General features: G+C 35.8%; 1 protein-coding gene across 1 annotated transcript in view; it reads left to right on the top strand.

Moving 5' to 3' along the window:
• Positions 1 to 15,876, top strand: part of JMY (junction mediating and regulatory protein, p53 cofactor) — a 107,655-nt gene that overhangs the window by 56,778 nt on the left and 35,001 nt on the right. Inside the window, exons 3-4 of the mRNA XM_023545580.2 lie at positions 5,064 to 5,214; positions 10,700 to 10,869. Coding sequence (XP_023401348.2) covers positions 5,064 to 5,214; positions 10,700 to 10,869 — 321 coding nt within the window. The remainder of the gene's footprint in view (positions 1 to 5,063; positions 5,215 to 10,699; positions 10,870 to 15,876) is intronic.

The following is a 15,876-nucleotide window of genomic DNA, read 5'->3' on the forward strand; positions in this document are numbered from 1 at the left end:
CTGCCCCGCATGAGATCCAAGATGGACGAAACAAAGACAAGAGCCTTGCTTCTGTTAGTTAGCCCTCTCACAGATTAGCACAGAGACACTCAGTAATTTGTGGATAAGATCTGCTCTGCTTCCTCTGGAACCAGGAACCAGGTCCCATGGCTGCTGTCTTCAAGTTGGCTGCCAAACCAGGGTAGGATTAGAGTATGGGAAAGTAAAAAAAGCCATAGTGCTTTCTAACTGTTTGAGTTGGCCTTTTCTTGATTAAGCATTCTCATGGTGTTTATAAACCTTTGCTTTCCAGAGTTCTGGAAAAGTTAGTTCTAAGAGTTTCTGCTTGTTTTTGATGTTTTTTGGGGGGGGATGAGAGCGTGGAGCTTCTTATTCCTCTACCTTACTGATGTTACTTCCTCCAATTATTTGATTTTCCACTTTCCTTTGTCCTCTATTTTAGTTGTGAATTCTAAATAATACATAGCTACTTTTTTCTGTTATTTTTACCCAGAATCTTTTAGTGTGTAGATGGTCTGATTTTTATATACTATCGATTTTAAGATGTGAGTTTTCGATTCTTCTCTTTAATATTAGTTAATTTAATAACTTATTTAAAAGTATTTTATTGGCACAAATAATTCTTAATCTTAAAAAATACGTATCATAAAGGAGGAAACAAATTTCTTATTTAACTCTGTACCTCAAAATAATCAGTATTACCATTTCAGTATATACTTTGAATATATTTTTATATGTTTTGTTGTTGTTAGGTGCTGTCAAATCAGTTACGACTCACAGCGACCCTGTGTGCAACAGAATGAAACACTTCCCAGTCCTGTGCCATCCTCACAGTGGTTGCTATGTTTGCGCCCAGTGTTGCAGCCACTGTGTCTAGTCCATCTTGTCAGGGTCTTCCTCTTCTTACTGACCCTCAACCTTACCAAACATGATGTGCTTCTCCAGGGATTGATCCTTCCTGATAAGATGTCCAAAGTACGTGAGAAAAAGTCTAACCATCCTCACTTCCAAGGAGCGCTCTGGCAATACTACTTCCAAGACAAATTTGTTCATTCTTCTGGCAATCCATGGTATATTAAATATTCCTCGCCAAAACCATAATTCAAAGGCATCAATTCTTCTTTGGTCTTCCTTATTTATTTTTCAGCTTTCACATGTATATGAGGCAATTGAAAACACCATGGTTTGGGTCAGGTGAACCTTACTTCTCAAAGTGAAGTCTTTGCCTTTCACCCCTTTAAAGACAGAGTTGCCCAATGTAATATGTCATTTGATTTTTTGACAGCTGCTTCTGTGGGTGTTGATTGTGGATCCAAGTAAAATGAAATCCTTGACAACTTCAGTCTTTTCTCCATTTATCATGATACTGTTTATTGCTCCAGTTGTAAGGATTTTGTTTTCTTTATGTTGAGGTGTAGACTATACTAAAGGCTATAGTCTTTGATCTTCATCAGTAAGTGCTTTAAGTCCTCTTTGTTTTCAGCAAGCAGGTTGTGTCATTCGAATATCACAGCTTGTTAATGAGTCTTCCTTCAATCTTGATGTCCTGTTCTTCAGATAATCCAGTTCCTTGGATTATTTGCTCAGCATACAGATTGAATAAGTATGGTGAAAAAATACAACCCTAACTCACCCCTTTTCTGGTTTTAAACCACTCAGTGTCCCTTTGTTCTGTTCAAGTGACTGCTTCTTTGTCTGTGTACAGGTTCTGCATGAGTACAGTTAGGTGTTCTGGAATTCCCATTCTTAGCAGTGTTATCCATAATCCGTTATGATCCACACAGTCGAATGCCTTTACATAGCCAATAGAACACAGGTAAACACCTTTCTGGTATTCTCTGCTTTTAGCCAAGATCTCATTCCACATTCTCTTCTGAGTCCAGCTTGAGTTTCTGGCCATTCCTTGTAGATGTACTGCTGCAACCTTTTCTGAATGATCTTCAGAAAAATTTTACTTGCGTGTGATGTTGATGATGATATTCAATAATTTATGCATTCTGTTGGATTACCTTTCTTTGGAATGGGCACAAATATGGATCTCTTGTAGCCAGTTGGCCAAGTAGCTGTCCTCCAGATTTCTTGGCATAAATGAGTGAGTACCTCCAGTGCTGCATCTTTTTGTTGAAACATCTCCGTTGGTATTCTGTCAATTCCTGGAGCCTTGTTTTTCACCAATGCCTTCAGTACAGTTTGGATTTCATCCTTTAATACCATCGGTTCCTGATCACATGCTACCTCTTGAAATGGTTGAAACTCAGTTCTTTTTGGTACAGCGATTCTGTATATTCCTTTCATCTTCTTTTGGTGCTTCCTCTATCATTCAATATTTTGCCCACTGGACCTGTCAGTATTGGATCTCGATGCTTGAATTTTTTCTTCAGTTCTTTCAGGTTGAGGAATGGTGAGTTTGTTCTTCCCTTTTGGTTTTCTTACTTCAGGTATTTGCACATGTCATTGTAATACTTTACTTTGTGTTCACAAGCTGTCCTTTGAAATCATCTGTTTAGCTCTTTACATGATCATTTCTTCCATTTTCTTTAGCTTCTCTACGTTCAAGAGCAAGCTTCAAAGCCATCCATTTTAGTCTTTTCTTCCATTCCTTTTTAATGAACTTTTGCTTTTTTCACGGATGATGTTCATGATGTCATCCCATAACCTGTCTGGTCTTCGGTCGTTAATATTCACTGTATCAAGTCATTTCTTGAGATGGTCTCCAAATTCAGGTGGGATACACTCAAGGTCATATTTTGGCTCTCATGGACTTGTTTTAATTTTCTTCATCTTCAACTTTACCTTGCATCCAAGCAATTGATTATCTGTTCTACAGTCAGCCCCTGGTCTTGTTGTGACTTCTGATTTATTGAGCTTTTCCATCATCTCTTTCCACAGATGTAGCCAATTTGATTTCTGTGTTTTCCATCTTGTGAGGTCCATGTGTATAGTTGCCATTTATGTTGTTAAAACCAGCCTTTGCAACGAATAAGTCTTTAAAAAAAAAAAAAAAATGTCTTTGGTCTCGCAAAATTCTATCATGCGATCTCCAGCAGTGTTTCTGTCACTAAGGCCAAATTTTCCAAGTGCCAATTCTTCTTCTTTGTTTCCAACTTTCACATCCCAATCACCAGTAATTATCAGTGCATCTTGATTGCATGTTTGATCAATTTTTACTGGAAAAGTTGGTAGAAATATTCAATTTGTTCATCTTTGGCCTTAGTGGTTGGAGCATAAATTTGAATAATAGTCATATCAACTTGTTTTCCTTGTAGACATATGGATATTATCCTATCACCAACAGTGTTGTACTTCGGCATAGATCTTGAAATGTTCTTTTTGTCGACGAATGTGATGCTTTTCCTTTCCTGTCATTCCCAGCTTAGTAGACCATATTCTTGTCCAATTCAAAATGAACAGTATGAGCTCATTTCAGCTCACTGATGCCTAGGATGGAGCCCTGGTGATGCAGTGGTTAAGAGCTTGGCTACTAACCAAAAGGTCAGCAGTTCAAATCCACCAGCCGCTCCTTGGAAACCCTATGGGGCAGTTCTACTCTGTCCTGTAGAGTCACTGTGAGTTGGGATCAACTCGACGGCAATGGATTTGGTTTGGACTATTGCCTAGGATATTGATCTCTACGCATTCCATTTCATTTTTGACAACTTCCAGTTTTCCTGGATTCATATTTTGTACATTCCATGTTCGGATTATTAATGGATGTTTGCAACTGTTTCTTTTCATTTTTAGTGGTGCCACATCAGCAAATGAAGGTCCTGAAAGTTTTATTCCATCCACTTAATTCAGTTTGACTCTACTTTGAGGAAGCAGCTCTTCTCCACTTTAAAGAGGTCTTTTGCATCGGATTTTCCCAATCCAATGCATCATTTGATTTCTTGACTGCTGCTTCCATGGGTGTTGATTGTGGGTGCAAGTAAAATGAAACCCTTGACAACTTCAGGCTTCTCTCCTATTATCTTGATGTTGCTTATTGGTCCAATTGTGAGGATTTTTGTTTTCTTTATGTTGAGGCGTAATCCATACTGAAGGTATCAGTAAGTACTTCAAGCCTTCTTCACTTTCAGCAAACAAGATTGTGTCATCTGCATATTACAGGTTGTTGTTAATGAGTCTTCCTCCAATCCTAAAGTCCTTTTCTTCATATAGTCCAGCTTTTTGGATTATTTGCTGTGCATACAGATTGAATATGGTGAACGAATACAACCCTGACGCACACCTTTCCTGGCTATTATCCACACAGTGTATCCCCTTGTTCTGTTTGAACAACTGCCTATTGATTTATGTACACATTCCTCATGCGCACAGTTAAGTGCTCTGGTATTCCCATATTTTGCAAAGTTATCCATAATTTGTTAATGATCCACACAGTGGAATACCTTTGCATAGTCAATAAAACACAGGTAAACATCTTTCTGGTATTCCCTGCTTTCTGCCAGGATCTTTTGGACATCAGCAGTGATATCCCTCATTCCCTGTCATCTTCTGAATCCAGCTTGAAATTTTATATATGTATACGTGTATACACACATACACACCCCCACACACACACACACACACATATGTATATGATAAGGGAAGGGAAGGATGGAAGTGAGAGGAGGAGAAAACTATTTTGTAGTTTGATTTTTCACATAATGTATATGAACAGATTTGTATGTCAAATATCTTCAACATCATGTTTAATTCACTTGTTTTGTAATTAATGGCTTGGTAGACAAAGTTCTACTCTATAGCAGGGAGGAATACGTGTTACTTTTGTCTACTTTAGATACCCTGGTGGCGTAGTGGTTAAGAGCTACGGCTGCTAACCAAAAGGTCAGCAGTTCAAATCCCCAGCCACACCTTGGAAACACTGTGGGGCAGTTCTCCTGTGTTCTATAGGGTTGCTATGAGTTGGAATCTACTCAGTGGCAACAAGTTTCGTTTTTGAGTTGTTTTTTTTGTGTGTGGGTGGGGGGGTCTATTTTAGCACCAAGGACAATGCCTGACACCTAAACATGCAGTAACTGTTTGAGGAGTGAAAGAAATATACTTATTTTTTCTCTCAAAAGATTTCCATGGAGAATGATTATCTGGGTCCCCGAAGAATTGAGAGCCTACAAAAAGAAGATGCTGATTGGCAGCGGAAAGCTCACATGGCTGTACTTTCTATTCAAGATCTTACTGTGAAATATTTTGAAATAACAGCTAAAGCTCAAAAAGGTGAGTTTCCCAGTAAAATTATCCATGTTTGTTATTTTCAAAAATGAGTGGTTAGGTATTTTATGTTCAAAATAGGTATATAGAAAAGCCTACAAAGATCACTCTTAGTCCTGTCAGTTAAAGAAGGCCACTATTAAGTTACAAAGATTTCAATCCTTTCAATCTTTTCTACACATTGTGTGCATGTATATACCACTGTTTTTTTTTTAAGTAATGCAGTATGTTATACATAGAAGTTCATGACCTCTTTTGTTCAATAAAACTGACATTTTCCAGTGTTATTAAGTATTTTAGCAGAGGTTTTCAAACTTTAAAAACACAAGAAGACAGTGACCACTTCATTGTAATGAATACTCTAATGGGGGTTTCCTCGAACATAATAGAATATGAAAAAGGCTCGGTGCTGTTTTTAGTGCAGTTTGGAAACCCTGGTGGCGTAGTGGTTAAGTGCTATGGCTGCTAACCAAAGGGTCGGCAGTTCGAATCCGCCAGGCGCTCCTTGGAAACTCTATGGGGCAGATCTACTCCGTCCTGTAGGGTTGCTATGAGTCGGAATCAACTCGACGGCACTGGGTTTGGTTTTTTTTTTTTTTTTCTCCTACCCTTTTGGCTTATTCATCCCCACCTCCATTCCCACCAACTTCCTTCCCCAGGTGGCCAGAGAAAAACTTCCATGGCTGCTTGATAAGCTGTTTAAAATCACTGCTGTTCATTTTTTAAATCTATCTGGCACTAATTTTGTTTAACATTCAGGTTAGTGTTTGAACACATCCATGTTTCCTTTGAAGTTTCACTTTAAGCTGTTTGTACCTTTAGACTGCTGGCCCTGCCTGAGAATGCTTATCTTTATTCCTAATCTACATTTGGCTTTATCATTAAAGAAATAAAAACGACAATTTGATAGGTGAAAAGTATCATAGTTTTTATATAAATTTTATTACATTCGTATTATTATAGAGGTTGTCTTTTTTTTTTCTTGTAATTGTTTATTTACACTTTTTTTTTTCCAGTTAATATTTTTTGCCTGTTTTTTTCCATTGGATATTTATCATTTTCTAATGATCTGTGTGAACTCTATAGTTATATTATAACTGTATCTTTAGTTATATTTATATTATAGCTGTATATTAACTCTGACATTTGTTGTAAATGTTCATAATTGTTTCTTTTAAATTTTTTATTATGTAAATTTTGTCAGAGCCATCAGTTTTTAAGAATGACCTTTTATTCTTTTTCAATCTTTAAGCTGTTACTTAATTTGTGGTATTTTCTGAAGTAAGCTTCTGTTTTTCTCCAAATAGCTAAAAGTTATATTTTAAAATGTATTCCTTTATATGCTTGAATTTCTTCCTGGACTCTTCTTTTCCATCGATGTGCCTTGTCCGTTCTTATGCTATAGTTACATAATTTTATAATAAATTTTATTATGCGGCTTGGCAAGTATCCATTATTATTTTTCAAATTTTCCTTGTTTGTAAGTAATTATTCTTCCTTAAGAGAGTATTATAATCCTGTTTAAAAATTGGAATTGTTATTTCTCCCCAAATTAATGTACTTCTGATCAAATTTTTTTAGAATTTGACAAACAGATTTTAGTGTTCATAGAAAATAGTACATGCCTTGTGTATTTCTATGTTAACGTGATATTTTGAAAAAATATTTATTCAAGTCTCTTTTCTTCAAGGAAAGTTCTGCATTTTTTTTTTGTTTGTTTAATACTAGATTCTGCACATTTCTTACTGTGCGTATTTTATGTTTTATTTTTGTTATTTTGAAGGGCAAGTGATTCTTTTTAATAGGTTTTGAGCTTTATTTTTTAATTCTGAAACCTTTGCTCCTCTTTTGGCACACTGAATGTTGCATAAAATATGTTAAAGTGCTTACATAGATATCCCAGGTCTGTACTATGTGAAACTTCTTAGTTACAATATCAATTTTGAATCACTGTATGTGATTTTTACTTTTGAAGAGTAAAGAAAAATGTGGTTTGTTTCTTAGATTTAATAAGAAGTTTTAGGTAGAATTATAATTAATATTTAGTATTCAGGTTTGTGCTTTTCTGCATTTGTTTAAGGCCTGTTTTACTCACTGATGCCTTTTGTGTTAATATTGGCATGGGCGATTTTGTACATTTTGTACAGCTGGTGAAGCTGTCTAACCAGGATGCTTAATGCTGTATTTTAAGCTCATTTTACAGTGTCAGCCATCAAGGCAACTGTGTTACATCTTTGTTGTCCCAGAATGTGGATACTTGTCTAAACAGGTGGTATGATTAGCTTATTTTATATTCTTCTGGTTTAGGAAACCCAGGCTTCTCTTGAGACTTATAAGGATTGTATTATAAATAAGCTATTTTTAAAAAATAACCAAACAGAATAGGACATTTTAAGTAAACCGTATTACTTGCCTCCTTATCCCCATTTTTATTAGACAGTATAACCGTATTAAGGAATATGGAAAATCACATATAATCTATTACTCCACCACCGTTCCACATCCCTTATTCTTTACATTCATGTTTGTACATTTTAATTACTTAAATATTTTTATTTAAAAATATATTAAGATGGAGTATTATTATACATGGTTTATTACAAAATTACATTAACTCTATCTTACATACATTTTCATATGTAGTTCATAGTTTCCTAGTCCTAATGATTCCATACAAACACATTTTATTCCTGCTCTTATTTATCCATTCCTTCTCTAATTTCAGTTAAAACCTTTTTCTGTGTGGTGAGCATCTTTCTAGGGTTCTAAACGCTTCACATCAGACTCATTTTAATCTTCTTTATTTCCCAATTCTGGCTTCTTTGTCCCAGCAAGAAGCCTTTGAGCCCAAACTAGGAGAAAGACTTTGTTTTACTTTTTAATTTCCGTTTTCTGAGCATCTGTTTCCCTCCTCCCATGCAGGAGAAACAGAATGAAGAGCTCTGTATGGCTTTATGCTGTTGAGAGAGTAATAGCCTTCCTTTATGTTTCCAATCAGAAGGTAACTTTCTGCTTTCTCTTTTTAGAAGAGGAGTAAAACAGGCCCAAGTAACCTAGTTTTGATATATGGCTGCCTAGTAGCTTTTAAAAAATCTTTAATTATTTTAAGTTTTTTTGTTGTTGTTTATAGATTTAACCTGGTATTTTGTGAACACCAGGACTGTGTCTCCCTCATTTTTTTTTTTTTTTTATAATTAATTGCAGTAATAGAGTTCATCTCCTAATAATGTGAATGGTCATCTTTATTCATGCCAGCAAATGGAGAGTCTATTTTAGAGGTATTCTGAGCATTTTACACTCACAAAATAGTTTTCTTCACTACTTTCATATTCCTGAACTGTTTAAAAAGAATTCCAAATGAAGTGGAAAAAAAAAAAAAAAAAAACTAGTAAATTTAAGAATAGACTCCCTCTGGTGATGTTGGAAGACTAAGTATTTGACTAGGTCTTGGCGTGGGTAACAGCCTGAGACTAATCAGGACAGAGAGCTGCTCCCCAGACATGGTCCTGAATCGGGGAGCAAGAGAGAGGGCCCCCATTTATTTGTGAGTATGCAAAATTTATGATTATTTACTATAATTACAAGTTCGGTAAAAATGGTAGTGTAGTAGACTAACAAATTAAATAACTTGGGTACTAGTCATAAGATTACTGCTCTAGCTGTGTGGCCTTTTAAGTTACCAAAACCTGTAAGTTTCTCACTTCTGTACAGAAGAAGTTGATAATGCATACCTTGCCTATTTTGGAGGATTGTTGGGCAGAGACAGATAACGTATGGAAAAGTGCTTTGAAATTAATATGTTATGTAAATTTGAGGGATTGTGGTATATGCATGAGAGAGAGAAGAAATGAGACAAAACAGGCCATCTGTTGGGCACTGTGATTCTTTTCTTTTTTTAAAAAAACTGAACCCCAAAATGGTTAAGTTTCTTGCCAAAAGTTATGTACTAGTTATGGGTGGAACTCAAATTTAAAGTATGGGTGGAACTTAAATTTGAAGTTATCTAACTCCAAAGCCCTTGCTTTTTTCTCTTATAGTGCTCTACTGTATTAATCTTATGGTTGCATTAATCTTATAATACAGCTTTCAAAAGAGGGGCAGAAATGAAAACTGAAATCATGTTTGATATTCAACTAACATGAGTAGATTTTTAGTTATTTGTTGAAAACACTAGAATTGAGGTTCAAAGATGATAAATTTAAAACATTCTTTTAATATGTTAACATTTAAAGGTTACCCCAAGAAAACACAAACTGAAAGAAACAATGTAACTGTATTGGGAATGGGGAGTCTAAGTACGCAAATTCCTTGTTTGTCATAATAGGAAGTCAATAGATAATTTTTAAAGATAATAAATCAAGAAATAACAATATTTACTTATGGAGGTAACCACCGGAAGTGATAGAAAGTTGGTTACATTTAGGCTAGGGGTTGTGGGGAGAGTTGAGGGTACGAAACTACTGTTTTTTGTTTTGTTATTAACTTGTCTGTACAATTTTAATTTTTAAGCATGTGCAGGTAATAGTGTAAACAAATTATAGGAATTTTCCATAAAAATCTAAAGCACAGGTTACTTTCTTGGAAAAGATGGTTTAGACAAAGTAGCAGTACAAAATTATCTATCAGTTACCGCTGACCATGTAAAAGAAACAACTAGTGAATGTGTACTGGCTTAAAGACATTCGGTACTAATCAAGTTGTCTAGATCTTCTTACTTAAAATGTGTTTATAACCTGTTAAAGTACTCTGGAATGGTTTGGCATAAGAATGGTTGGGCTAATCGATAAGGACCTAGGATGAGCCATTACCATACTATCAGTGATAAACTTCTTGAAAGATCCTAGCTATTTGACTGTCAAGATTCTTCTGAACAAGGCCTGCATTGTGACAAAATCCTCCCCTTTCCCCCTTCATATTTATTTATTTGGGGAGAGGTGTATCTTTGGGACTTCCTTGTACCACTCCAACTCTGAGCTCAGAATAAGCTTCATGCCAGCATGGTTTTATAGTAAATTCCATAGCTCTAGGATTTTTCACCCTACAACAAGTCATTACAGTATTTTGGGGGACTGAGAACGAGAAAATTTAGAAATGGGTTTAAGTACTTTTCTATAGTTATAACTCCGATTTCAACAAACATATCCAGTAGAAAGTATGTACTTATACCGAATCAAGTTTGCATAGAATCTTTAAAAGTTAAAAACGCTAGACATATGAAAGAATATTTAAAAAATATTTTAAAAAATTAATCTGAAGACTTGGTTTCATGTCCAGAAAGTTATTTCTGAGGATGACTGTTTAAAATTTTTACTGGAGACATTTGAATCTAAGGTATGGTTGAATTATATTTTAGAGATTGTTTTAGGTAATTTATCATGGGAATAGAGTTTGTATGTTTATCTTTGAGTGTATAGTTGTGAAATCTAAGATTTTCAAATCCTTTGTATCAAGTTGTTTCTTAATGTCTCTTTAAAAAAATTATTATTAATAGCTGTGTACGATCGAATGCGAGCAGATCAGAAGAAATTTGGTAAAGCGTCATGGGCAGCAGCTGCTGAACGTATGGAAAAACTCCAGTATGCGGTTTCTAAGGAGACTTTGCAGATGATGAGAGCTAAAGAAATCTGTCTGGAACAGAGGAAACACGCACTAAAAGAAGAGGTAACAAAAACCATGAGAAAAATATCAAAGTTGGGATAAATTGGTTTTTATTTGTGTGTAAAATTGATATTTTTCTGGTCCCACAGGCAATTATTCATCACGTGCTATCTCTATGAGATGATGGTAATGACAGGACTCACCTTGGAACCTGTGATTTGAGTTGGTGCTAATAGAAAAGTAGACCCATCCAGTATTTCCACAGCATCTCAGTATGACTGTTAGAAGAAAGGAGTTTGACATCAGAACTTCTTTGTTAATTTTTTGGTACTGTTAAAGTTCAAAGCTTTCAGGCAATTTTTAAGAAAGTTTCACTGCCCAGAGAAATTTAGTGAAAAAAATGTCAATGCCAAAAAACCTCCAACTCTGACCTTCTGAGAATAAGCTTTGTGTTAGCGTGATTTTACGGTAAATCCCATCGCATTTTGCCAGAATTGATTGTATCATGCTCAGACCATTACTTTTTGGAAATTCACATCTTTTTCCTACAGAACAAAACAGGGTTAATAAAGGTCCAGTTCTTTGACTTGTGTTTCATTAGAAACCTCTTCATGAATACCAAAAAAGTAAACTAAAAAGTTGGTGTGGAAATACTTTGGTCCTGTGGGAGATAATTTAAACTGGGAAAAGCCTTTGAAATCCTTAAACAGATGATGTTCTATGTATGTAACCCTGGTGGTGCAGTGTTTAAGAGCTCGGGTGCTAACCAAAAGGTCAGCAGTTCGGATTCACCAGGCTGTCCTGAAAACCCCGTGGGGCACTTCTGCTCCGTCCTGTATGGTCGCTCTGAGTTGGAATTGACTCAACGGCAAAGGGTTTTTTTTTCTTTTGTTCTGTGTATTCAAAATCATCTAAGATGATATTTAAAAATATATTAACTACTTTTTCTGGTTGTCATCTTGCTCATTAGTGGTTTTAGTATGCTTCATAGTACCAGTACAGCCGTGAATATACAGTTGTGCCCATGCTTGAAAGTACTGATGCTATTATTAGGTGTATGCCATTTTTCTTTACCTCCTATGCCAACATTTTTAAAATGATTATTATATGTTTTATTATTATTAAGCTGGGCAAGAACAGATTGCTTCTTAATGAAAAGGTACTTAAATATCTATATTGATTATTTGCTGATAGCTTTTCTAGGTATTAGAAAATGCTAGGGACTACGAGTGTAATTTTTTTTTTTTAATAGTAAAAGTTTAATAGTTAACAGTGGATGGAAAATAAAACTAGTGTGATGGATGAACCTAAGAGGGTGTTACAGATGGCATATAGCAAAACTTGATGTTTTAGGTACAATTCAGTTTTTGTACCTTTGTACCCAAAATTAAAACTCAAAATATTTGCAAGAAGAAAAGTGTTTGAATTTTTAAGTAGAGTTTGATTAGTTTCCCCTTGGTTTCATTTTACACCTTACTTTAAACAGTAATTTATTTTCTCATGTATTATTTTATTAAGCCCGTTTGGGGACAAATGAAATCATGTTATTTGCTGGTATCCCATACAGAATATTTCCAAAACCAAATTCATCTTCATTTTCCCTTACCAAAAAACAAAAACTAAACCCATAGTCATCAAGTGGATTCTGACTTACAGTGAGCGTATAGGGCAGAGTAGAACTGCCCTATAGAGCTTCCAAGGAGCACCTGGTGGATTTGAACTCCCAACCTTTAGTTAGCAGCTGTAGCAGTTAACCACTATGCCACCAGGGTTTCCTCCATTTTCAAGTCTTCCTCAAATCCCCCCTTTCTGTAAGGGCCTACTGATTGTCAAAATATTCTAGGCCCAAAACTTTAGGGTCCACCTTTAACTCTTCCCCTGCCTTCTTTGTTTGCCTCCGCCTCAGTTTCTTCCTTTTGGAATATTACCCACCTCAAATGCCCAGCTCCAGGAACTGCAATGGATGATGGAGGTAGATGATTTATACTCTCCTTCCTCATTTATTTAGGTTTTTTCCTTTAAGCATGAATAAAGTGTAATCATATGTTTAAGGTTTTTATAGTGGGGCAGGACAGGTACAGAGTGAAAAAGAGCTGTGAGATAGGCAAGTACTTGTCAAATACAGAGTGGACCTTTGGAGACGGACTGAGCTTTGAACAGAGGGACACAGAGAAGCATGTCCAGGTCCCAGTTCGGGCAGGAAAAGTCAGGCCAGTTATCTGGAGGAGGAGTAGCAAGAGATTAGGTTGGAGAAGTAAGCAAAGTTTGGAGTTAGCTTTATATGCCCTGCCAAGGAGTTTGAACGTTACCCTAAAATCAGATGGGGCCATTATAAGGTTTCAGTTAAGAAGTGACATGATCAAGTTTGTTTTTATGAAATACTGTGCTGGCCAGTTTATATAGAGTGGATTGACGGTCCATTCTTAAATCCTTAGCACCTATTTCCTTACGCAGGAAAACTGTTTGCTTTTCAAACTTTATTTCATTGCTGATAGTAGAAATCTAGGCACTTCACAGAATATAAGCCCCTTATGAGACACATGATTTGAAAAGTTTTCTCTAGTTTTACGGGTTGTCCATATTGGTTTAATTTTTTAGATTTTAACAAAATTGTTATAATTTCATAAAACAAGTAATTGCTGTGAAAAATAGAAATCGTGTTATCATTATATTTACTTATGCATCTCTACCTTGTTCTAAAAATAGGTATTTAATTTTTTTCTAAATTTTATTTATTTTGTTATTGAGTGTACACAGCAAAACTTGCACCAATTCCAACAGTTTCTACAAGTACAATTTAGTGACATTAATCACATTCTTTGAGTTGTGCAGCCATTCTCATCCTCCTTTTCTGAGTTGTTCCCCCTTCATTAACATAAGCTTACTGCCCCCTAAGGTTCCTATCTAATCTTTTGAGTTGCTGTTGACATTTTGATCTCATATAGGTAGTTGTTAAAAGAGCATTTTGCTCAAAGTAGACCTTTTTTTACTGTTCCTTTTTTTGTTTTGTTTTTTGTGCTTTAGGTGAAAGTTTACAGCTCAAGTTAGTTTCTCATACAAAAATTTATACACACATTGTTATGTGATGGTACACTCCTCCTTTCCACCCTGGATTTCCCGTGTCCATTCAACCAGCTCCTGTCCCTTTCTGCTTTCTCATCTCGCCTCTGGACAGGAGCTGCCCATTTAGTCTCTTGTATCTACGTGAACTAAGAAGCATACTCTTCATGAGTATCATTTTATGTCTTATAGTCCAGTCTAATCTTTGTGTGAAGAGTTGGCTTCGGGAATGGTTTTAGTTCTGGGTTAACAGAGAGTCTGGGGGCCATGTCTTCTGGGGTTCCTCCAGTCTTGGTCAGACCATTAAGTCTGGTCTTTTTACTAGAATTTGAGTTCTGCACTCCATTTCTCTCTTGCTCTGTCAGGGACTCTCTGCTGTATTGTTCGGTTTTAAGATGACTTCAGGAGATATTTTTGGTTTAAGGTTTAAAGATTATCTCAGGGCAGTAGTTTCAGGTATTCATCTACCTCCCCAGCTCCAGAAAGTTTGGAGTCCATGAGAATTTGAAATTCTATTTTTTGTTTTTCCCTTTTTGATCAGGATTCTTCTATGGAATCTTTGATCAAAATGTTCAGTAATGGTAGCTGGGCACCATCCAGTTCTGGTCTTAAGGCAAAGGAGACGGTTATACGTGGAGGCAATTGGTCACAAATTCTGTATCCTCTTCCTGTTCTTGACTCTCCTCCTTCTTCTGTTGTTCCAGGTGACTATAGACCAATTGTTATGCCGTGGGTGACCATTTGCAAGCTTTTAAGATCCCAGGGACTGCACAACAAACTAAATACTAGGAGGTAGAAAAGAAGGACTAAACACATTATTAGGCCAGTTAACTGGGATGTTCCATGAAACCATGGCCCTAAACATCCAAACCAAGGAACCAAATCCCATGAGGTGTTTGGTCGTACAGAAGCAGCCTCAATAGCCACTCTTTATTTTTTCTTCCTTTTGTCATTGTTGTCATACTGGTTTTTAAAACATTCAACATGTATCTGTGAAGTATAGTACATTTTAGTCTCTGGAGAAGAACAAAATCTCTTCTCTACTTGTATCAATTCTTATAATAACTTAAAATACATTGCTTTATGAAGCTTTTTTTGCCTTAGGAAGTATAACAAGATGGTCCTCACTGACATTTTAAAAGTTCTTGTGTTTATATATACTCTCATTTTAAAAATACTGTATGAGTTTCAAGCTATAATTTATCATAGCTGTGATCCAGAACGAAATCTTTTTGTTAACATATTTTAAATCATGATTTTATTTTCCCCTCACATTTTTTTATTAGCTAGTATTGTTAGAAATCCCACACAAGGTAAAATTGAAACTTGGCTTTTCCTGGAACTTTTTCACAATTTATAGTCAGAATCTCTTTGCAAGGATTTCAGCCCCATCTTGTGTTCCCCTGAGGCACCTCTACTGCAGTGCTCCCCTGTTACTAGCTCTCTGGGATTTTCTTAAATTCTATAACTTTTAAAAATTAAAATATTCACATTTTATTGGTAGTGAAATAGAGTACCACTCTTTGTCCTCATCACATTGACCAGCTTTGTTGTTCTAACATGGCTGACAGTGAGTTTTTCTGATACCGTTTGGTACCTGAGAGAGCTGCTGAGGGTGAGATTAAGTCTTAAGGTGGTGGAGGAATGACAAGGCAGAGATCGACCCCAAGAGCTTGAGATGATTATCTGTGGGGTCATTTTCCCTAGAGCCATCCCATTAATGTAATGTTCTGTTTTTCAAGTCCTGGGTTGTGTTTGAATTCTTCAAAGGATTTGTTAAAATTGTCAGTTATTCTTGCCAGGTTTATGCTTGTTGTGTATGTAATATGCATGTTGTGCTTTTCACATCTATCTGTGATGATGTATTACACTAGTTTTATTAGCATTAAAGTGACCTCATTATTCATGAGAAATGGAGCAAGCATGAATTATTAAGCCCATCCCAGCCCTTAATATAAAGGCTTTGAACTAGCCTGTAATTTAAGTTGTGGAGAAACTTGTTCTTTAAAA

This window comes from Loxodonta africana, chromosome 2 (genome assembly GCF_030014295.1).
Source record: "Loxodonta africana isolate mLoxAfr1 chromosome 2, mLoxAfr1.hap2, whole genome shotgun sequence".
Taxonomy (NCBI): domain Eukaryota; kingdom Metazoa; phylum Chordata; class Mammalia; order Proboscidea; family Elephantidae; genus Loxodonta; species Loxodonta africana.